General features: G+C 31.6%; 4 protein-coding genes across 5 annotated transcripts; 1 reads left to right on the plus strand and 3 right to left on the minus strand.

Moving 5' to 3' along the window:
- Window positions 1–36: 36 nt before the first annotated feature.
- LOC655845 (caspase-1) lies at window positions 37–7,617 on the minus strand. Its single transcript, XM_962408.4, has 6 exons — window positions 7,365–7,617; window positions 7,054–7,304; window positions 1,691–1,840; window positions 1,476–1,631; window positions 983–1,223; window positions 37–784 (listed from the first exon to the last, which is right to left on the minus strand). Exons 1-6 carry the CDS (start codon window positions 7,490–7,492, stop codon window positions 706–708), a joined length of 1,005 nt encoding a protein of 334 aa, XP_967501.3. The 5' UTR covers window positions 7,493–7,617; the 3' UTR covers window positions 37–705.
- Window positions 7,618–12,204: 4,587 nt separating this feature from the next.
- LOC655756 (histone H2A) lies at window positions 12,205–12,876 on the plus strand. Its single transcript, XM_962318.5, has one exon. It carries the CDS (start codon window positions 12,334–12,336, stop codon window positions 12,745–12,747), a length of 414 nt encoding a protein of 137 aa, XP_967411.1. The 5' UTR covers window positions 12,205–12,333; the 3' UTR covers window positions 12,748–12,876.
- Window positions 12,877–16,185: 3,309 nt separating this feature from the next.
- Window positions 16,186–17,940, minus strand: LOC655672 (glyoxal reductase). Its single transcript, XM_008193070.3, has 5 exons — window positions 17,351–17,940; window positions 17,202–17,293; window positions 17,070–17,150; window positions 16,895–17,002; window positions 16,186–16,844 (listed from the first exon to the last, which is right to left on the minus strand). The coding sequence occupies exons 2-5, from the start codon at window positions 17,260–17,262 to the stop codon at window positions 16,219–16,221; spliced, it is 876 nt and encodes a 291-aa protein (XP_008191292.2). The 5' UTR covers window positions 17,263–17,293; window positions 17,351–17,940; the 3' UTR covers window positions 16,186–16,218.
- A 2,630-nt stretch (window positions 17,941–20,570) lies between these two features.
- Adat1 (Adenosine deaminase, tRNA-specific 1) lies at window positions 20,571–22,103 on the minus strand. Of its 2 annotated transcripts, XM_015978501.2 has the most exons (3): window positions 20,945–22,102; window positions 20,784–20,889; window positions 20,571–20,730 (listed from the first exon to the last, which is right to left on the minus strand). In XM_015978501.2, exons 1-3 carry the CDS (start codon window positions 21,886–21,888, stop codon window positions 20,728–20,730), a joined length of 1,053 nt encoding a protein of 350 aa, XP_015833987.2. In that variant the 5' UTR covers window positions 21,889–22,102; the 3' UTR covers window positions 20,571–20,727. The 2 variants fall into 2 exon arrangements, with proteins under 2 accessions (XP_015833987.2, XP_967247.3); XM_962154.5 differs by having other exon boundaries at window positions 20,571–20,889; window positions 20,945–22,103.
- Between the last annotated feature and the right edge of the window lie 1,978 nt (window positions 22,104–24,081).

Raw genomic sequence — 24,081 nt, forward strand, 5'->3', positions numbered from 1 at the left:
ATTATCGCATAACTGGAGAGAAATAAATCGAAATAGTGCGAGCACAATGTACATCTTTTATTCTTTTGTAAAACATAAAGGTGTATACAATATAAAAACATTTACATGTAAAAATACACCAACTAATTATGTAGTAATACAATATTTTTAAAATGGCAATGTTTACACAGCTGTAGTTTATCCATTCCAATCGTTAACACACTTGACTTCCATAAGACACTTTTTTGAAAGACAATGGCACGTATATTAAATATGCAAAAATTAAACTAACGATTTAATACAGTGTGATATTTCTCATGTGCCTTAATTACATACGCTAACACGTTGTCATTGGTGCTTGGCTTACAACTGATTGAAAGTATATACAACTAAACTATCAAGTGGCCTGTAACCTTAAAATCCTGTTGGCAACACTGACTGAATGATACAGTGTGGCCAATCTAATTTTTACAGCCACAACACATAAATTGGCACTTACTACGCATAACATTTACTTAAAAATAATTAAACGATTGCACTGCACATACTTGTGCATTTGGAATGATACAACAGCCAAAATAATTTACTAAAAAGTGAAAATTTCCTACAAAACAAACATCACTATTTCTTAGACCTACTTTTAGTAATAAAATTTAGAAAGCTAAAAATTTGAAAGACACCTGTGCACAAATATGCTAAAATTAATCGAATTAAGTAATTACGCATTTATTTACCCTTTGTAAATAATCCCTTAATAGTATTTTTACGTTTTTCTTGTTTTTGGAGCGTTTCATTTTCTTCCAATCTAAAAATTACGTTTAAGGTCATGTTTGGCAGTCTTCAAGAACACATCGTTTAGACTATTTAGACGCGCATTGAGCAAAAAACAAAACTAAGAGAGATCGGAATATAAATGGAATGAGCAAGTAGCTCAACATTGAACTTAATACAGCTACTTGATAGAAATACATGCTATGGTAAAGTCGGTAATACAGAACCCTACCCTTCTTTCACCCTTGTGAACTGTATCAACCTTGTGAGCATACTCATCACGCAAGGAATCTGTTTTTGTTGGTGCATTGTTGGCGAATCGGGACAATTACTCTCAAAATCGAAAGCCACACGTTGGGAAACAAATGTTAGGATTGTGCCTAAATCGTAATCAAAGCCTTTATTTCGCAGCTCTTCACACAAGGCTTGGATAAACCACGAGCCTCGAGTGGTGTTGCGCCACGAATAATAACCTAAAATAAAATAATAATTATTAATAATACGAGAGCGAAAACACAAGCATAAAGTTCGAAGGCAGTCGTTATGCAACGAGCGTATGCGAGTGTATAAGTGTTATTAATTTTTTTTGTTGGCACATTTTAATTTAAAATACGTTGCCATGGAAAGCGTGTTTTAAAATAGTGTTTATAATCTAGGATTCAGGTATTGAAAAGAAGGCTTAAATGTTACCAACAAAAAAATAATAAAAGTTAAACAATAATAACCTTTTACAGTTGAATAAACCACGAGGAAATCAGCCTGTGCTGGAATGCGATACGAATCGATTTCCAGGTGACCATCAGTTTCAGTTCTTGATAAAATAACACCACCGTCCAATTTATCGCCTTGACAAGCTTGCAGGAAGAAAATTTTTGGTTTTCCTAAAATTGTTGATTCAATGACAATGACAAAAAAACTGTAGAAAAATTAAATATGTTACCGGCTAGAGAGGGGCACCGATCGGCTGCAAAATAACTCCAGAGCAAATCAGGTTTGTATTGTGTGTCTCTGGCGTACAGAATTCCGGTGTCGCCATGAGTGAGAACGGAAATGCACAAGCAATCGGAATCGGTGTGATCATATTTGGCAGCTAAAATAAATTATAATATAAAAATTTAATTATAAGAATCTGTGTTATAATATAAGTAAAAACATTAATACATTTATTAATAATACGAGTGCGAAAACACAAGCTTAAAGTTCGAGGGCTGTCGTTATGCAACGAAGGTATGCGAAGTGTTACTAAAAAATTTTTTTTTGTTGGAACATTTTAATTTATATGGGAAGCGTGTTTTAAAATAATGAAAACATTAATTTAAAACTAATTAATTAAAATTATAAGAATATGTGTTATGTTATAAGTAAAAACATTAATATAGTTATGATTTTTAATAATACGAGTGTGAAAACACAAGCTAAAGTTCAAGGGCTGTCGTTATGCAACGAGCGTATGCGAGTTGCATACCAAGATATTCGAGAAGTGTTATTAAAAAAAAATTTTATTGGAACATTTTAATTTAAAACACGTTGCTATCGGAAACGTGTTTTAAAGTAGTGTTTATTTCAAAGATTCAGATATTAAAACGAACGCTTAAGATGTTAAAGATGTTACCAACAAAAAAAATACATTAATTGAATGAAACATAAACTTTGTTTTTAAGAACACAAAATTAGTTTATTTATTGTTTTATTCTTAGGAATTTTACTACGAAATTACGGTTCTGTTAAAGATTTGTAAAAAATTAACTGTTATTGCTTTGATTTTTTGAATGCGTTATTGTTATTATCGAATACCTGAGGATAAATATCTACTTTCTTGTGTACGAACACATAATCCAGTGCTTTGGTTTTAAATAATCGCCACTTTTTTCAATTCTTTCGTTAAATGCGATGCAAGCACTAAGCAGGACACCCTTATTTATTCCAATTATTGCTTTCCTTCTCATGATTATTTTAAGTTTTCGTAACTATCTTGCAAAAAATTGAAGAATGTTAAGCTTTTTACCACAGGTATATTACATATTGCATCTAGATTTCAATGGTAAGCCAAAAATTAGAACTAGAACGAACTTCTTTAACAGTTTATCTAATAAAAGTGTAGAAGTCTTTGACGTAAATAAAAAAGCAAGGCGAAAAATTTTCGAGCCTTTCTTTTATCCAACATGTTTTTAGAAACACCAAGTTTTGTAAATTTCTATTGGCAATAAACCATCGTAATACAGCAGTTATCCCATTCAGAAAATATATACAAAAGACCGTAATCGCACATACACAAACATATTTTTTTGGAACAATACGACAATTATTTGTGACTCTCACACAAATGTTATTATGTATTATTATCTTACTAATAAGAGTAAAACATAAGAAACCACGTAAAATTGTTTTTTTTTTGTTAGTTTTTATTAAGAACAATTTTTCGCCGCAAATAAAGTAAATTCACAAGATCAGAAAAGTTACCATAACATTTAAAAAAAAACTGTAAAAAAAGAAATATATTCTCCCCAATCGACAAAATATTGTTCGGCGTTATTCTTGTTAATACTTACTGTTTTTATGTAAAAAATATTTTTTTGTACTCATAGCTTTTAGATAGCTATTTCCCGGTGATCTCCAGTCTGTGGGAAACGGACTTTCCCGCACTGGGACATTTAATAGTTTGGTATCGCTATCGTTGAGAAGGAAACGATATATTTTTTTATGATAAGTGACAGTTCATGTCAATTTGATGATTGTTTGACCTGTTACCAACCCATCAGCAAAAAGAACTGAATTATCAAAAAAAAATATTTTCAATTTTTCGCATTTCGCAAACAAAGTGCTCATGTGGGAAACTGCACTTTCCAAACTCGTTAGGTAAATAACTATTTATATATTTTTTTCTTCATCAGATGATTAAAAAGTGTCGAACCAAGTCATCAGAATTACTAGCGGCTAGCCCCTGCCGGTCTACAAATGTTCGCTCAGTCGAAATGTTGCGAGCGAGGTCGGAACAGTACGAACGGAGACCATAACGGATTTCCATTTCAGCTGGGCTGGTTAAGTCTAAAGAGTTTTCTGAGTATTTCAAAAATAATTACATTAACAATCGGCATTGATGGGCATATTGGAATAGTGGTTTTTATGGAAATATGTTGCGCGTGGCTGGGGCTTCGCCCCAGTTAACTAAAAGGAAACAAACCCCACGACCAATTAAACTCGAAAACGTGGAACTCGAAACGTGGAATAGTGTTTTTTTATGGAGCTAGGGTGGCGTACAGTTCATAAACATAAACACTATTCCACGTTTCGAGTTCCACGTTTTCGAGTTTAATTGGTCGTGGGGTTTGTTTCCTTTTAGTTAACTGGGGCGAAGCCCCAGCCACGCGCAACATATTTCCATAAAAACCACTATTCCAATATGCCCAGCTGAAATGAGAAGTCCGTTATGGTCTCCGTTCGTACTGTTCCGACCTCGCTCGCAACATTTCGACTGAGCGAACATTTGTAGACCGGCAGGGGCTAGCCGCTAGTATCAGAATTAGCCTTCAATATTTTAATGTATTTTTGTGTTTGTTATAAGCAAAAAAATCCGGAGTAATCTTCTTTATTCACTACTGTATTTGTGAAGCCACTGACCCTCGAAAGAGTATTAAGCCCAGTTTCTGGTATGTTTAAACCTCAGTTAAATTTTCGTTAGTTTCTAATAAAGTCTTTATCTGACTGCGGTTTAAATTTAACTCTCCATTAAATATGTTTCCAAAAACTGAGCCATAGTCATACAGTAGTTAAAATAACTAAGTATAACATAACAAACACATGTTTTTTTTTTAATTTAAAATCATTGTAGTGCAAATGGCGTGTTCTTGGCATTAACTTTTATATGACTTGGTAACAGGTATTATAATAACAGGTTAGTCATTTGCACCACAATGAACACAAAGAAAATGAAAGTACTATACTTGATGTTACTAAACGCAGAAAATGCGAACAATAATTAATTATGACTTCTAAAAAAGTATAAAGCAAAAATAACACTAATTACTCGTGACAACCTACCATTTACATTTAAAAAATTTTCAACCTACTTGTTTTTTTTTAATGTTCATTTTTAATACCCTGTAACCTATTTCGCATGGCATGGAACTTTTCTTAAGTCAAATCGATTTTTTAAGCAAAAAGTCTGAAAAAAATTCAACATAAACACATTGTTTACTTGTAAAATTTCGATTTTTAACAGTTTTACTGGATTTAAAAATGTATTATGTATTTTCTGGAATACATACCTATGTACAGCTTGTTTTGAACTAGGCTAAAATTATTATTGTTTTCAATTTAAGATATCGTAGTTGAATTGAATTGTATTACAATATACTTATTTTTTATCCTACCAGATGCAAAATGTTCTATTTTTTTATCATATATCGAACCTACAATACGTTTAAAAATCACTGACAAAAATTAAACACAACAAAACACGAATCTTTATTTTTTGAATTTCGAGAATTTTAATGATTTTACGAAATTTAAAAAGCTAAGGTTATTTCGCTTTTATGTATTAAATTAGACATCCCAACCACGTATTAACTGTTTCAAAGCTATGTAAACGCAAACGTCGCACTTTCTCTCAAAATTAGTTGTTATAAATGATTATTTATGGACATCGAAAAATTAATAGCTAATGTAATTTTTAGTTTCAATAGTTTCATTAATAACTACTGTACATTTCTATCAACCTTATTTAAAAAAATAATTTGGTAAAATGCGACGATGCCGTTTACATAGTTTTGAAACAAGCTAATAGTTGAGTTAAATCATATCACCATATTTTATATTCTACCGGATGCAAAATGTTCCGTTTACATTAACGAATTTACTAAATCATTGTTAACAATAATTATAGCATAAACCGAAACTACAATAAGTTTTTTCCTGTGAGAATGACTTATATTATAATTTTCTTTTTACATTATGTATTGTATAAAAATGTCAAATTACAAAGTAATCAGTAATAATAATAACACTAGTAACATAGAAAAATAAAATAAAAGCAGATAAGCTCCTGAATCCAATTTTTAAAATTTATTGTATCATACGGACGATTATTATTAGATGAGATAAGCGTTTATTTTTGCCAATTACATCAAATATAATGCAAAAATAATTTCGACCTATAAACAAACGAAAAAATTCCACAAATTTGCTCTGAACATACTAATCAGGTAATCGAATTAAAATGTAAGTACAAATTACAGAAAACTCACTGTATTCATTCTTTGTAATTTTTTAATATTAAAACTACACTCAATGTATTAGCTGTATCAAAACTATAAAAACGCCAACGTCGCATTTTTTAAAAAAGATTGATAAAATTAGATTAGATCTGTCAATGAAATTATAAATTACATTAGCAATTATTTTTTTGAAGTGTATGAATAATTTGTAATAGCTAATTTTGAGAGAAAATTCGACGTTGGCGTTTTTATAGTTTTGAAACAAGTAATAGTTTTAATATTAAGACTTATAAAAATAAATTATACCTACTTGTACTTCCTTCAGAAAAAATCTTACAGAAAACAATGGATTTTCTTCATATTTTTACAAATGATGTATTGGTATTTACAAGCTTTTTTACTTACTAACAAATAAAATAAGGTTTTTAAATTTGTTTAATTAAAAAAGTTTAATTTAATTAATTAGTTTCCTTAAAAGAAAAACAAGTGATTTTTTAATAATTTCTAATTTCGTAGTTCATTGCAGAATATTTTAAACAACACCGTTATTACAATTTATTTATGAATTTATTTAGTTTTCAGTAAGTTTTCACCAATCAAGCGATATTTACAAAGAATAGGTAATATTTTAGAGTTTTTGTTCACCGAGGATTCATTTCAAGGTTTCAAGTACAATTTTCTTTTGTTTTAAGGTATTGCCTCTGCATTAGTGATAACTACTGATAATTAATTATTGTCTACTAACAATAAAATTAAGTATGTACTCCAACCTTGAAATCATGACATCATTTTAAAAATAATCAATAAAAATCGATAATCTAATTCTGTTTAGTAAAATCAAAAGAATGAAAATTCAAGTAAATCAATAACAATTTATAGCTGAATAATAAATAAATAAAACTGCAATAATTGAACAAATATTTACAAAACATCGGCAGTCACAAGAGATAAATAAAGTGCTCAAACAAATCGCTATATTTATATTTATGGTGATAAGAAATTCAATAAAACACTGTTACATATTCCAGGTGTGTCTATAATCCCTTGATAATCCTGATACTGAAAAATCTATAATCAATACCCAACTCACCCTGTTTGATCTGTCGTTCGATATCGTGATATCTCAAATCTTGAAAGACAATGACCTCAAAGCCAAGTTTCCTCAAAACATCTTCCAAATTTTTTCGGTCTTGATCAGTCCCAGTCCTTGGTTTCAAATTATGGATATCGAAAACTTCATGGTTGAAAATTAAGGCCAAACCGCGGTTCTTATGATTCATATTGTAATGTGTGGCGTATTTTTCAGCTGGCATACTCGCCACCACATTATTAGAAATAAGCCTGAAATTAATCAAAGGAATTTAAGCAACTTCCTGAAGGCATCTTAAGTCATCATCTTACTTAGTACCGAACGCATCAGGTAAAGCATCACTTTGGTCGTTGTCATGGCCATTCTCCACGTTATTTTCCTTTTCACCTTCGTGGTTGTTATCAGGAATGTCTTTCCCTTTGCGTTTACTCTCCTCCATCGTTGAAAAATCACAATTTTCTTTGAAGACACTCAAACGCACGCACGTTGTTCACAACAAACGCCAAAACAATAAGAGAACAAAGCAAGTGGCGCGGATTCGCTCGAGTAGGTCTACTGTCCCAAACTCCGGTAGGTTAATTGCAACAATTTGGTTCATTAACAGAAAAGTTAGTGACAGAACAGTACATCTCTAGGGCAGAATCGGTTAAATCTAAAATATGCGTAAACAGAAACATTCAAAACAGAACAGAATGAGGAAGTTTCCAGTTTTACCAAATGTTATTATTTATTTTCAACATAATAGCACTCATGAAAGAAAAAAAAATTCGATAGCCTTAAAAATAACAAAAATATAATCTTCTTTGTCTGCCGGTTTGATAGCGGTCCCGCTTTAAGCCTGATGACGTCATGCGCCATAAACTGTTCACAAGGTAGCGGCCATTTACACACTACTGTTCCTTTCGGCATTGTATTGAGATCTCTGGATAATTTTATTGACTTAAAAAATATATATATTGGAAGAAAGTGTTATTTGTGATGTTTGAAGTAATTTGTTTAAATAGATACTGTAATAAATCACTAATAACTAATAATAATCCATTTTAACAATCACACAAAAATCAGCGTTTCCAATTTTTTTTTGCTTTATTTCTTTCTGTATGTCTCAGAATTTTTTTCAGATTTTTTCTACAATTTCTTATAATCAATAAATATTAATTAATGAGAAATATTTATATTAATAAAATATTATTTTAGTTAAAAAAATTTAAAATATTAATTAATGGAAATTCGTAAGATTTCTAGAACAAGTGATGCTTGCAAAATGTTTTGTATAAAAAATATGTAAAAAAATAAGTGTTCTACAAACGACTTCTTACTAAAGATATCGATTCTTGCATAAACAGAAATACAATTTCTTTATTTGTCAATGCTTTTGAAGATACGTTCGATGAATAAGTAGATGCGGTTTATAATTATAAGATTTGAAATTACGATTTTCTTGTTTTTTTAAGTTGTAGTGTTCTCATTTTTGATATCAAACGGTTTTATAACGTGAGATTTCTAAATTTTATTTATTATATTTAGGACTAATAGTTCATTAAACATTCATAAAAGATATAGGAGTGCAATAGCTAAATGGAAAAAACAGATACAGCCCCTCAACGAATTGAATTTTCCACACGCGGCAGTGGACAGCTGAGTTAATTGTGCCGCTTGACGTCACACCTAGCGAGACCAGTAAAGCGCGCGATCTGTCAAATTTCGAACTTTGAGATCTCATAACTTTTTTATTTTTGCGAATATAAAAAAATGAAAAGTACCATTAGTTTTACAATTATGAAGACTATTAATGGTATGAATTTCAAAAAATGGAAACTTCCTCATTACGGTTAGTTTGATTAGTTGCAGATTATTGATAGCAAAAAAAACACTAACTTATCAAAATTAAACAATTCGAGACGATGAAGACGATATAAAACGATATATAAAGTTGTTACACATTTTAAAAAGCAAAACTACCTCCTTCACAAACAATCCACAAATAGATTTCTGGAATTTTGGATTTACTGGATCAATCCACATTTCGATTTTCCCCGTGCTTTTACTACTTGATTTATTTATATAAACTCTTAATTTTATTCCTTCTCAATTTTTTGTAGATATGTATTATTAGCTTAATGATAAATTTTTTCAAAACTACTATTTTGACGTTACGTTGCTAATTTACAACCCTAATGTAAGACTTTAATAGTCTCCGCTTTTTTCAATAAGTTATTCCGGTGGTAGTAATAGGATGGTGCATTCACTCCCATGATTTTGACGGGAAAATTGTTAACATTTTTCGGATGAAATCATATAATCATAAGTTACGATGATATGCGCGTTTCTAACAACTAGTTTACAGTTTTTTTTCTTTTACCAAAAGATAATTTATACTGATTTGCTTTTGCTTACTCCCTGATAACTAAAATATATGTCACATTTGTCTATCATGTCTAGTTTTTTTTATTATATTCAACAAAAGTATTGAAAATTTGTTTCTGGTGTCTTGTTTCGCATTCCTTGTTTTTGTTTTCAAACTAATTGTTAAACTTTTTATTTGCTAAACTAGTATGTAGATTAACCCCAAACAACTTTTGTTTTGGTTGTGATAAAATTGTCCTAATAAAACCTAAGAAACTTAAGCGTTCAAATAATAAACGTTTTCATCAAGATGAAAAGTATTATAAAAAAAGGTATTAAGGTTTTTAAGATAAAAATGTTATTCGTTTACCACTAGTCTACAGTAATATGTATAAATTGACCCTGATAGTTTAAAAGAAGAAGCAGTTTATAACATTTCTGATGTTGAAAAAATTGTTAAATACTGATACTTTATAATAAATATTTAAATAACTTGACTTCCTAATTCTTTTCGACTTTAGTTTAATCAGACTTAGAATTAATTATTCTACGGATGCACCTTGGTTTCATCTTTTGGTAAAAACGTGGAAAAATATTAACTGTTTAAAAACAATACAAATGCCAATGTCGCATTTTACCAAATATTTTTTAAATAAGGATGATAAAGTAAAAAATAGTTATTAAATCCGTGTTATTAATAATTAGATCTCTCATTTAAACTATAAATTACATTAGCTATTAATTTTTTGAAGTACATAAATAATTTATAACAACTACTTGACGTTGCTCTAGTTTTGAAACAGCTAATAGTGTAGCAAAGAATATAAAGGTTAAGAAGTGACAGTGCCGTGTTATTTTGAGGAAACAAATTAATGCTGATAGCGCTACGTGCGGTCGGGTGAGAAACTAAATCCACCATATTGGAAATTAAAAAACCGCGCGCAATTTGAACATTGCGTATTTTATGTATGTACCCTTATTAGTTTGCATTACTGGTTTTACACAAAAATTGAATAAATATATCCAAAGTTTGTTATACAACCTGTAAAATTATTATCACTAAACACGGGACTAACAAATTTACACTATTTAAAAAAAACGGTTTTATTAATTATAGTAGTGCAAAATACATTCTAAAGTAAAACATATTGTGTAATTTTCTCATGCACAACTTCATTTTAACAGTCCACAAAACTAGCACTTTACTTTTCCGTTTTATAAAACACTTCCAGTCTCACATAACATTCAAAGTGCACTTTACGAAGGTACAGGGGGAATTTGAAGGCATATACACTCTGACTTCTTTCCATTCTTGAATAATTGTGCTTTATGCCTTATATGGGTTGACATTGTTGACAGTTCAGGGTGAGCACATAGCGCGAAATTTAAATCATGTTTCCTCTTTCTCTATACAAACGACACCCCCAATGATCTGAGAGAATTTGTAGATGCAGCGTGAAGAGAGAGACGTTGTTCACTACACTAACATGAGATAGCGAATGCGATCAGCTGGGTTTGGTCAAAACACGGTAGTTTGACAGCTAGGTAACTGTTTTTGTATGCGCTGGGAGCTTTTCGTTTTACCACGTTTTACAAGATTTTGATTATCCTACTTGCGTTTCGACTTGTGTTTTGTGTTCTTGTATACGAAATGCCTGCTACTTGTGCAGCATATGGCTGTCAACTTGTTTTATCTGCCCGGAAAAAAGGCTTTCTTGGGTTGATAATTAACATGACTTCTTTCGAAGGAATTGTGCAAAAATATATCCTAGAAAAGAAATATTTGTCATACCTGCTTACCTACAAGGTAAGCCAGGATCACATAGAAACTTTTTTCTGTGCCATTAGATCCCGGATACATTTCTGGGTTTATTGTTCGCAAATTGAACAAGAAGATTAATTGTCAAATATGCTGGTCTGCATTGGAAGACAATTTGATCTGTTATATATTTTTGAACAGGAAAAATAAGGGGGGTTTGATTAAACTTTCTGCAGATGTTTTTTTAATCTGCAGAGCTGCCGAAAATGTATTCAGAAATTATGAGATGATCTCATCAGGAAACGTTATTTTACGGCTAATATATTTAACAAAAAAACAACTGAAAATTTGTGAATTATTTGTTAAACTGAATGACCACATTCTGGATCAAGATCCTCTGAACAATCATTTGTTGCAACTTGTAAATTTAATTTTAAAAACTTTTTTTACGATTCGGTTGCACCACAAAAATATGTCAATCAATGAAACCAAAGAAAGAATTCGGCACAAATATTCAAAATTAATTTTATTTAAAAATCAATGAAAGCCGTTTACTTTGCGTTTTTTCTCCTTGTTGTAATCTTTAAACTGTTTATGCCGCAATAATAAAATTTTAAATTAGAATTCACGTTTTTGTTTTATTTAAATAGTTTTAAAGCTAGAAGTGCTTAGTTTTATTTGTACTATTAACATCTACCAATAATACATGAATTAATAAATCATTCGTTGTGTATAAAGCGTTTTTTTTTTCAATTTTGTACGTGTTGCCAATGCAACGCAATGAGAAATTGACCAAACCCACGTGATCTCATTATTGCGTTCTCCGTCTTTGTTGTGAATTTCCCCATCATGTTATCTCTCTCACATGTTGAAGTCAATGTTCAGTTAAGCCGAGATACGCAACGCTTCATCTATACAATTCTAACGTCATTGGACACCCCCATGTAGTGTAGTTTACTTATCTGTCTTGCGCGTTTCTGTCTATAGCCTGTTCGGTGAGTACCCTTTTCTAGGCTCCCAATTTGGTGATTTTAGCGCTTTTAGCTGTGTTTGGTTGGTAGTGGCCGCCCTGTTTAACCGTTTTTTGCCGCTGACGCTCCATTTTCAGTCGTTTTCCCGCCTGTCTCACACGCAAGAGCTCGATTTTACTCTGTGTTACTGAATAATAAGTGAAAATGTCTGGTCGTGGCAAAGGTGGCAAAGTCAAGGGGAAGGCGAAGTCGCGCTCGAACCGCGCGGGGCTCCAGTTCCCGGTGGGGCGAATCCATCGTCTGCTTCGGAAGGGCAACTACGCGGAGCGCGTGGGGGCCGGCGCCCCCGTGTACCTGGCCGCCGTTATGGAGTACCTGGCTGCTGAGGTGCTGGAGTTGGCCGGAAACGCTGCTAGGGACAACAAGAAGACAAGGATTATTCCTCGCCATCTCCAGCTCGCGATCCGGAACGACGAGGAGTTGAACAAGCTCCTGTCGGGGGTCACCATCGCCCAAGGAGGCGTGCTTCCAAACATCCAGGCGGTGCTGCTTCCTAAGAAGACCGGGAACGCCCCGACTGGGGGCAAAGGGGGCAAGTCCCAGTCCCAAGACTACTAATTAAGTTTCGTTTGAAAACCTTTTAATTCATGATATTTCCATGTTTGTTAACCTCTTAGTTAAGTCTTTGTGTTTCGTTCTGTCAATAAATTTTGTTCTGATCTAAATAAAGGTGCATCACTTTAATAAGTTTTTTTTTAATAAAAATTATTGGGTCCTGTTTCGGGTTCGGGTCACAGGGGAACTTTTCTTGGTTTTCCTGTTGCTCAGGTTGTTCACACCTTCCTAAAAAATGGCAAAATTGACCAATGAGATCAATATTTGTCTCAATTGCTCCTTGGGCCTAGCTTTTGGAATGTTGCCAATTTCAAATAAAACATAAAACGGTCCCTGGATAGTTCCGCCAGAGCAGAGACCGTTTTAAAAGTAAATTTAAAACTTGGTTGTTTGGTGAGCACAAGGCAAACTAAAGAATACAGGTAAATAAATAGAGCACTAAATTATTAAGAATAAGAACTATAAGAGACAAAAAAAAGTACTGAAAAAATTGTATCATAAACTATATACCGTCTAAACCCCACATTATAACTTAAAGTATTGAAAGTTCTGATAATGATATTCATCATTGGGCCCTGTTGAACGAAAATATTTTTAATATGGCGACACTTCGGGTTATACCGAAAGTCACCATCAACTTTTTTATTTTAAATGGAAAGATATGTTTTTTACTGCGTTTTTGGATTTCACGGGTCACTTCGAAAGGATTTTCATCAGTTTTCCCTATACCTAAATTTAGCCGTTTTCGGAATATTCAAGATTTTTTGAAAATTTTTGGATTTGCATCTTTCACTTCAAAAATCAGTAAATCTGCCATTTTTAGAGTTTTAGAAATCGTACTTGGACAGACAAAAAAGAACTCCTATATTTTTCCTTCAGTGTGTTCAAAATTGTAAAAAAAGTTTACAAACTCCGAAATATAAGATACCTAACCTATAAGTATTTTTTTTTCAAATGAAATGGCCCAATTTTTATTTTACTAAATGTAAGAAAAATTAATTCTGCAACGATCTGTATTAGCATTCCCTATGGCTATATCTGTGATAATTTTCAAATTATGTTGGTTTTCTTTATTATTAGCCACAGACATTCTTGTACAGTTTTATAAAGAAACATTTTTCATTGAAGAAGCGACAAATTCCATTCAAAATTTTGCTATGTTAATACAGATTGAAACGGAATTAAATTCTCTACCATTTATTATGGTGAAATAAAAAATTGTGGCATTTCATTTAAAAATTTTGAGTTATGGGGTTATGGGTGTTTGAAATTCTGTAAACTTAATCTTAAAAATTTGGGGTTTGCTAACTTTCATTTAGAAATTTGGAAAACCTTTAAGCCTTTTCTTTCGAATAGGCCAAAAGGGATTTCAGAATTTTTAAAAACAGATAAGTTATCGATTTTCGAATTGTAAGGTCCAAGTCCAAAAATTTACATAAAACACTAAATATAAACTAAATAAATAAACAATTAAATTTAGGTATAGGGAAAACTGATTAAAATAATACGAGTATTCCAAAAATGCAGTAAAAAAACATATCTTTACATATAAAATTAAGCGCAGGTCTCGTAAAGTTACGTGATACAACTTGTATATTTAAAAAAAAAAGCGGAAAATGTGATTCATTTCATGTGGTGATCAGGAAACAGAAAATTAATGTAAACCTAAACTGTAAAAAATAAAATATGATGTCACAAACATTCTGTAGGAAATTTAATTCTCTACAACTTTTCTTACGCTTTTTTGTATCTACAATCGTGTATTCACTGCGTTCTCAAAAATACAGACTGATACTGTCTGTTGTGAGCAACAGATTTGAAAGTATCTATTAACCAGATTCGGTTTTTTTGGCATAAGAATTGATAAAAATTTGAGACAACAGATAAGTAAATGACTAAAAGTTGTGTCCTGCTTTTACGAAATGCTAATTTGACTAGAGCTGATAGAAAAAAATCTCAGAAGTTTTGAAATCAGGTTTCAACAATTTCTTAACAACAGCAAAAAAATCTGAGGCAACAGATAGGTAGGTATACTGTAAACTTGTGTAATGCTCACAATTTTAGCATATCTGAAATTATGTACTCGTACTGTATTTAAATTGCAATTGCAATTTTTTCCACTAAGGCAGTACATATTGATACTTTCATCTGTGACCTTTTTTATAATTAATGAAACGACCACAATTGTCCCCCTCAGAGGAATACACTTCAAAAGCATTCTTTCAAAAGAAATGCAAAAAGTTGTAAAGTGAACAAAGTAAAATTTCGTTTTGAAATTTTATTTATTATCAAATCTAATAAAATTTGAATTCTTTCTTTTTTCTTTTTTTTGTTTTACATCTCTTCAAGATGCACAAGCTCTACATAGTTATACTTCTTTGCCAATAAAGGTAAGTGTTCTTAAAACTACATGTACTTCTTAAAATATAGTGAAGCAAAACTGCAGCTACTTTTTTGAAAATGTTACTAAGTACGCCTTAAATACAATTTTTTTAAATGTATTTTACTACAATTTTACATACACTGATTCAGTGAAAATGTAGTTAGGTATACAATTAGCCAGACTGCTAGTATCTAATTTATTTCAAAAAATTGTGAAAATAATTAAATTTGAAAAGTTAAAGGGCCCGGGGCACGTCAAAACGTTTAGCTATAAAAAATATTTTTACGGATTTTGGCAACTATTTAAAGCCAATTTTCGACTGCACCCACTCCACCCTACTATTTCTCAGTCAGTCAGGTAAACAACAAATTGTTGGTTCGGCTTAACATTTCTGCATACTAATGAAGCTTGCTATGTAAATACAACAATCGTGATGGAAAGACAAAATTAAATACTGTAGTTAAATATTTAGAAAAAAAATAGCTAATTGTAATTAAGTTACTAGGGTTAAAGAAGTAGTAAAATACGTATTTAAATACACAAAGGTAGTTGAACTACAATTGAAACTACTTCTAGAAATACTTAAAATAATAATACCCTTGAATAAGGTAGTAAAATAAGGATTTCCGTTATCAGCCTTATAATATTGTATAGCCAAATTTTTTAAATTCCAATAAGCAATGTGAAATTAATTTAATCTGAAGATTGTGGTTTTACGGAATTTTTTAAAGAAAATTTAGTTCTCTACAAGTGCCTTGCCAATATTTTTCTTGTAACTTCAACCGTATTCACAGCGTTTCGGAAAATATGGGACGATGCGCAAATTTTAAACATTTTTTTCCCATATTTCTCGTGAACATTATAGTTGGCAATTTTTTCAGCCTTTGAGAGTGGAAGAATTGGTTGAATTTAAATTAATTTAAAACGATTTGTCAGCGAATAACGCTGAAAGCGCCCCTACTAGTACTTTGTCGTACTACACTTTTTGGGGTACAGAAAATCGTTGCGTCTCCTAACCTATAGTCTTCCGTATATTCTTATCAAAGTAAAGGTGCATGTTCTTTATTAAACAACTTTATTAAAAATAAAAATTATTGAATAGTTTTCGGGTCCCAAGCGTACTTTTCTTGCGTTTTAATGTTACTCAGCCTGCTCATATCTTCCTGAGGGATGGCAAAGTTAAGATCAATATTTGCCTCAATGTGCTCCCTAGACCTAGCTTTTGGAATAATGCCAATGTCTTGTTGGAGGGCCCAACGTAGCAAAACCTGAGCTGGGCTCTTGTTCAGCTTTTTGGCAATTTCGCACACGATGGGATCTGAGATCAAGTTGGGGTTATTTGAGCCCCCGAGTGAGGAATAAGCTTGGAGTAAAATCCCCTCTGTTTTGCAAAACTCCTTCAGGTCGCTTTGGTGACAATGTGGGTGCCACTCCACCTGATTAACTGCGGGTTTAACTGAGGGGTTAGTGGCCAGGAGCTCGGTCAGGTGTCGTGTGGTGTAGTTTGAGACTCCAATGTCTCGCACTAGTCCTTGTTGGACACCTTGGCTAAGTGAACTCCAGCTTGCTGCCCGGAGTTTGGGGTTGTTTGGGTGGCTGCCTGGAATGCCATGTGCCCCAGGCCAGTGGATTAGGTAGAGGTCTAGGTATGTGCAATCCAGGTTTTGGATTGAGGTTTTGAGGGCCTGGAGGGCTTTATCGCCTTGGTCACTTGGGGCTATACATAAAAATGAATTATCTGGACGTATTTTAACAACAATAACGTACAAAGCTTTGATGTAATGAAAATGTCTTCCCTTGTTAGTTTATACTTGGGCAAGAGTTCTTTTAGGGCGATTCCAATGTCTTGTTCATTGCCATACACAGCTGCTGTGTCTGGAGTAAAAAATAACTTGTAAAGGTTTACCTATTCATTATGATTTTAGTGAGCTAATATACGTGCCTATTTGTCTGTAACCGGCAGCAAGGGCATGGTTTAGGACGTCTCTTATTAAATTGCGGCCCCGGATTTGGAAAGTGCCAACTAAAGAATGCCAATTAATTAAGTGAAGAACATTAGTGTTAAATACTTAACATCCAATTAAAGGCATGTATTTTCCACTGGGAAGTTGGACTTTCAGTGATTTACAGTCCATCTTCTTGTGCAAGCTTTTCGTGTTAAAATAACTAAAATAATCGATGCGTCAAATTAACGTTAATTAAGTAATTAAAAAATAACGGCACCGGAAAACACGGTAAAGCAGAGTAAATAAAAATTAACAATAAATCCGCTGATTACATATCAAATGAGTAGACAACCAGTAATGTAGGTGCGTACAGTGGGGACTATAAATTAAAAATAAAAGTACAGTAAAACCCCGGTACATTGTGCAACGTGTTTCAATTTTCTGAGCGACATTACAGCTTGGGTTGTATTTGCGATTATCCTTTTATAGTCATTTATGGTAGCGCTCAGCTCCGTTTGCGTGTGCGTCATCTGACATTTCTGTCACTACGTTTACATAGCAGGGGCATAGCGGTGACAAACTATCAAATATTTTTTGAGGTTACGAAGTGTTTAAATTATGAGTTGTTACAAAAAATACAGATTCACAAAACAAGAACTAATAAACGCAGAATCAAAAACCTAACGAAACGCAAATCACACAACACAATAAACGAACGTAAAATACTTGCGATTAACACCGATAACACTTTCGACAACCATGCGACGACGTCTATAATTTACTGTCAATGTCAGGTTGACAAATTCGTGACACTTGACGGTGTTGTCGAATTACACATGTAAATTAATGTTCAAGGATACCACCCTTAGATACCCCTTAGTTGTTTAAATTTACATTGTTTTTGATAATTTTTTTACAGCTTTGTGTTGGTAATGAAAAAATGAAATTGATGACGCACACGCAAATCGAGCTGACCGCCACTATACTCGTTTTAAAGCAACATCACATGTTTCCCTACACGTTAAATAGGTTGTGGCCCTCAATTTTTTTTTAAACTATGGATTATGGAGTAACTTTGGTCTTCTCAAGTGTTCACTGCCCCCAATTATTTCAAGTTTTTAGTAATTCTACATAAGCTAAAACATATAGTTAAAAATTTAAAAAATCTCATTGAAGGTTGAAGACTTTTTTTAAATGAAATTTGTTTCAAAATTGGTCATTTTCTACAAAATCGGTACTCAAGTTCGAAATATCTTTATACAAAAAGAAAAAATTACAAATAATGGAAAATTCCGACTACGACATTTCCAAAAACAAACAAATTAATTATGTAAATAATCGTGAAAACAATAAGAAAATAAAGAGCAAAGTTACAGTCTAAAAAGACATTAAATAAATTAATATTTTGCAGTAAAAACTTTACAGAACACATTTTTTGCGGAATTAAAAATTTCTGCTTTGTTTCGTGTTTGTCTAAAACCTGCAAATACAAGTAAAATGACAAAAAATGTAATAAACACAAAGTTTTATATTTTTTTTTCAAAAACACTAGTAGCTGTTTCAGTGGTGTTTTTGAGAAGAAATTTGAAACATAAAATCATTGACGATATAGCAGATAAGATGTCTGGAGCTTTGTTGTAAAAAATTAAATGGATACTAATAAAGTTAGTGCTTAGGTAAACAGTAGTCTTTAAAGGAAAGAATTATTATCAGAACAAGCTTTTACCACAAAAATATAAATTCTTTTGGTGCCGGTCAAATTCACATACAATTTGAAACCATAGTGTGTAAGAACACTCTCAGGAAAATAAATTTTTTCAAACATCTCAAATTCGTACAGTTCCTTAAACTACAGTGATAAATTATATTTTAAATAGAGCAGTTTTTGTACGCAATTTTTGTTTTTTTGTTAAATTCATAAAGTTAAAAAAAACAAGATGTCTTCATCCAGTCGACTTTGTTTAACTGGTTCGAATACGTTTTACTTTTTGGAAGTTTTATTAAAATCCCCTTCCAAATTTATTTACCTACTTATTTTTCGGATTACTGCTGATATTACTGTAAAAATCAAAATTGTAACCATCTGGTTAATGGAGAAACAATTTATTAAATAATAGTCACTTGCTAAATAAAATAAAGTGAAAATCTCAATAAGTGGTCACTGACGGTGACACGTTTTTTGTCCGGTTAATGGAGGTGTCCTCTTAAGAGAAATAATAGACACAAACTAAATTAGTTTAATAAAAAGTTAGAAGCATAATAATAAAATGGGGCTAGAAAAATGGCCCTTTGTCAGGGGAGTCCGCTTATAGGTGTCCGTTAAAAAAGATTTCACTGTAATAATAATATGTAAAACTTAAGTAGGAATTCCTACGTAGTCTTTTAAAAGCTAGGTAATAATAATAACTAATAAAAAGTTATGTAGTAAAATAAGATTTACTATAAAAAATCTCTAAATACTAAGTGGTAAATAAAAAAGTTAACAAAGAAAGCCCTAGTGCTAAGCAAAAAATGCAGTTGTTGCTCGTAGAGAAGGGAGATTGTTTTTTTTTCGTAAAACAATTTTACAATTTTCACCTAGCGTTTACAATTTAACCAGTGTTTTTTTTTACACATGGTCCTTACTATTTTATACTTAAAAATTATACTTTAGCGTTTTCAAAATGTCAAAAATATGAGGCAATGCAAATATTTCGCTCTTTCTGCCTTTAATTTCATTTCATTGTATTACATAAAAGTACATTTTCTGATGCTCACTGACCAATTATCAGTGAGCTTATTATTAAAATTTAATGTCTGGTGACTTAAAAAACAAAATGGTTTTTATTTTTGTCAGATTGGTAGTTTAGAATGAACATCTACGGTTTTACAAAAAAAGTCTCAACGGTGCGCCAGCAGGCCTGAACAACGAAGTTGTCTCTACACATCAAGGAGGCCATAGTTGGTATATAATTAAAAAATACCAAGGTTTTATATTTCCAGGAAAATATAAAATGTCAATTGAAAAATAAATTCTTTTATAGTTATTAATAATATGAATGCGAAAACACAAGCTTAAAGTTCGAGGGCTGTCGTTATGCAACGAGCGTATGCGAGAACTTTACGTGTTATTCAATTTTTTTTTGATGAAACATTTTAATTAAAACACGTTGGTATGGGAAGCGTGTTTTAAAATAGTGTTTATAATCTAGGATTCACATACTAAAAGAAAGCTTAAAATGTTACAAAAAAAACCACCAGCATTTGATAGTACAACGCAATAATTTTTTCAATTTCTTTAAATAAATAAATATTTGCTTTATGTACAAACTTTTAACACAAAACTTACTTGACATTGTTGCTTCTATACAAAGTTAAAAACTGAAATCATTAAATTCATCAGATTTTCTAAATTTTAGTGCCACTTTAGGCACTGCTTTAGGTAGAGGTACACGGAAGTGTACAAGTGCCCATAACACAGAGGTTTTACTGTAATTAGTCAAAAAAAAAACTACAAATCTAATATATATTTTTATTAAAAAATGAAGTCACAATTTAATCCGAAATTGTAACAAATTGTCATCTTTTGTAGTCCAAACTTTGAATGACTTTTTAAGACTAGTCCAAGCTCTGCCATAATCTTTTGCACACAGTTTTGCTTCTTGATACGTTAGCTTACTTAAATCATCAACATTTTCTATTTTGATTTTAAATTGGTCAACAATTTTTACCAAAGTTTCAAACAATTTTAACTTGCAAATTTTTAGGGCACCAACTGTTTTTAGGTGTTTCTTTGTCACTCCTTGTCTTCTGCCATCAATGGCAACCTCACATTGCCTTAAAAATAAGCCTTTAGTTAGTTTATTCAAATGATAAACAAAAATATATTTACGTGAATCCTTTTGACCAAATAATACTGGAAGGGCAAGGATTTTTGTTACCAAATTTTTCAAACAAAAATTTGACATCGGCCTGTCCTAAGGTAACATCACTTCTGTGATAAGGTTCTTCCAGAAGGGGGCTCCCTAATCTGTCAAACAGCGCCCTTCTCATTGCCTCTTCATTAAAAGGAGTACCCCCAGCAATCGTAAAACTACTAAAATAAATAGGTTTGTTTAACAGAAGACCCAACAAGGCCCCCTGGAGCCCCAAGTGACACCACTTTGCCAGTTTATCGCTGCAAGAAACGGACAAAGTTGGGGAGCCCCTTCCTGGTTTAGTGCGCACAACCCCAGTCACGTGATACTCAGACCCTTGCAATTTCAAGTCTTGTTTCACATCCGCCTTCAAACATTTTGCCCCAGTTCTAAAAATATCGTCTGTTAATTTAATTCTTTTTGGTTCAACACCACTATCACATTCTTCAGCTGTTCTTTTTAGCGAATTTTGGACCGAGACTTGGATCAAATTGCCAAAATCTTCCACATTTTGTTTTGTGAAAATCGCAGCATCCCCACATGGAACGTGGGTTGAGAAAAAGTGAAATTTTGTGTTGGGTTTTAAAGTAAAAATTTGTTTTTCTGGTTCATACAAAAACATGTGCTGGGGCTGGGACAACATAGTGTCGTAGATAAACCGGAGGAAGGCTCGGCGGCAGATAACTTCAGCATGGGAGTCGTTAAGAATGTCCCCATCTCTAGACATCTTGTCTTTTCCTATACACTTTGTTCCCGTTCCTAATGCCACTACTTCGTACTTTTCGCTGTCTTCTAAGACAATACAAGACAATATCGTCCATTCATTTTCTTTGGGCTTTCCTGTTTTTGGCAAGGAGTCGAAATGTTCAATGCAAAGTTTCGCTATTTTGTTGTGGAAATCCAAATTTTGTGATGACATGGTGGCTCACTTGTGGGGAATTAGTGTTTTCATTGATTAAACTACACACGCAACATGTATAAAGACAATTTAAATAATTGTTTTGTAGTAAAGATAATTCTAGAGATGATTTTTTTGAGGTTACGTTGCTTCGTTTGACATAAAAATGAGCGCCAAATTTAAATTCACACATTTTGCATTTATCGTAGAGTAGTTTCCAATCGTTGTCTGATCACTGATCAGTCATTAGATTTATAAAATTTGTTTAAAAAAAACTAGTTTTCAATATTAGAAAGATATCTTACAAAATAAATACAGTGATAATTTAAAAATTTTCAAATATTTTTAGCCCTATTGTTATTAAAAGTATTTGGTATTTATAGTTATATTTGTTTTTCATTTAAATTTCTGTTGCAAGCACAGGTTGCAATCTCAGTTATTTAATTATAAATTATTTTTAGGGATAAAATGTCTCAAAAAACAAAAAAATCTTTCAAATGCATTTTTATAAGTTATTCTTTTTATTTCAACATTTAATATCACACAAGATAAATTCTTTAGTTTTGAGTGGAAAACTATTTTTTCTTATTTTAGAAAAAGATTAACACAAATTAACACAAACAATTATTTTGTTGGTCTTTGCTATGAAAGTGGTTGATTCAAAAAAAAAAAAAAAACTGACGCAACTAGGCATTATCCTCAAAAAAATGAAAGAAAAACAGTAAATTAAGTATCTTAAATCTTCAAAATATCGTTGGAAATGTTGGGAAACAGTTTACGAATTCTATTATTATTTTAAATTACAAAATTATTAATAAGTTAACGACAGAAGATTACAAAAATATTAGTATTCCTAGCATGTGCACCTGTGAGGTATTTACGACGGATTATAGCCTCTGCTTTCTCTCAGGTAACAGGTAATAATAAGAATTTAAGACCTTGGAAACGTTAATCTTTCGCTAGAGGTGGTAAAATCTTTCCACTTTTAGGCTAAATTCTTGGAAATATTTCTATTCCAGGTAAAATGTAGTTTGTGGAAGAATTATTTTTGCCAACGCATTAAGAAACCAATAAAGGAACTCTACACGCTTCATGTAATTAATAAAAATTGATAAATTTTGCAAGAATCTGTCAATATACACTTAAAATCAAATGGAAATTGACATTAGTTTCCTTCAAATGAGTTCCTTGTGAGCTAAATTTCGTCAAAATGAGCCAAAGAAATAGTAACATTTGGTTGAAAATCATGTTGTTTTGAGTTAAAATTTTGTTTATACGTAGTTGTCTCTAAAACAAACTGGAAAATAACCAAATTAAATCAAAAATCAGAAAGGAAAATATTCACAAAATTTTATTTAGACTAAACCGAAGACACAACAAAATTAGGCCAAATTAAGTTGTAATATTGATTTATTCAAGTGATTAGCACACAATTTTTTTCTCTCTCAAAAAAATTCGCTAAAACTGGCTGAAAGAGTACCAAATTCGAGAAAAATTGATATTTTAGTTTAGTAAATTTATTAGTTGTTTTTTAAATCACAAAAATAAGAAACTGATAGAACTTTGTTTCACTCGATTTCGCTTGTTTTGAGCTTTTGAAAGAATAATTTTTATTTTTTCAAGCTTGTAAACGTTTTTGTTGGAGATTTTTACCCAAATAACGTCAGGGGTATAACTAGCTTATAACGAACGGTAAGGGAGATAAAAACCAATGATTTGCTTGCTTAAACAAATTTTAAAAATAAATAATTGATGGTTAGTCAAGTCGTCCCTAAAAATCATGCAACCACCCCTTGAAGAGATTGTAAAAAATACACTGTTAGAAAAAATATTTGTTTACCCTTGAATACAGAAGCTTTAATAACACGAAAAGTTTTTGTTTTTTTTATTGAGTATTTTATAACCCATTTATTGTAATGTCTTATTTTGTTTTTTAACAAAAGTCCTAAAATCCAGTCTCTAGTAATTAAGCGTTGTATTTTTTGTAAGTTTTTTATATTTGGTGGCATTTGCATTAATGTTCTTTTTATATCTGATAAAATTGCGGTTTTGTCCTGACATTACTGTACAAAAGTCATAAATAAAAACATTACTTTGATTATAGAAAAGAACCATAATTTTGAGACATATTATTTATGACTTTTTTTTGCTGTTATTTTTTTTAGGTTTAACCAATAAAGGGGTGACCTAAAAAGTTTATTATCTCAGTTGTAA

The sequence above is a fragment of the Tribolium castaneum genome, chromosome 1, assembly GCF_031307605.1.
Source record: "Tribolium castaneum strain GA2 chromosome 1, icTriCast1.1, whole genome shotgun sequence".
Taxonomy (NCBI): domain Eukaryota; kingdom Metazoa; phylum Arthropoda; class Insecta; order Coleoptera; family Tenebrionidae; genus Tribolium; species Tribolium castaneum.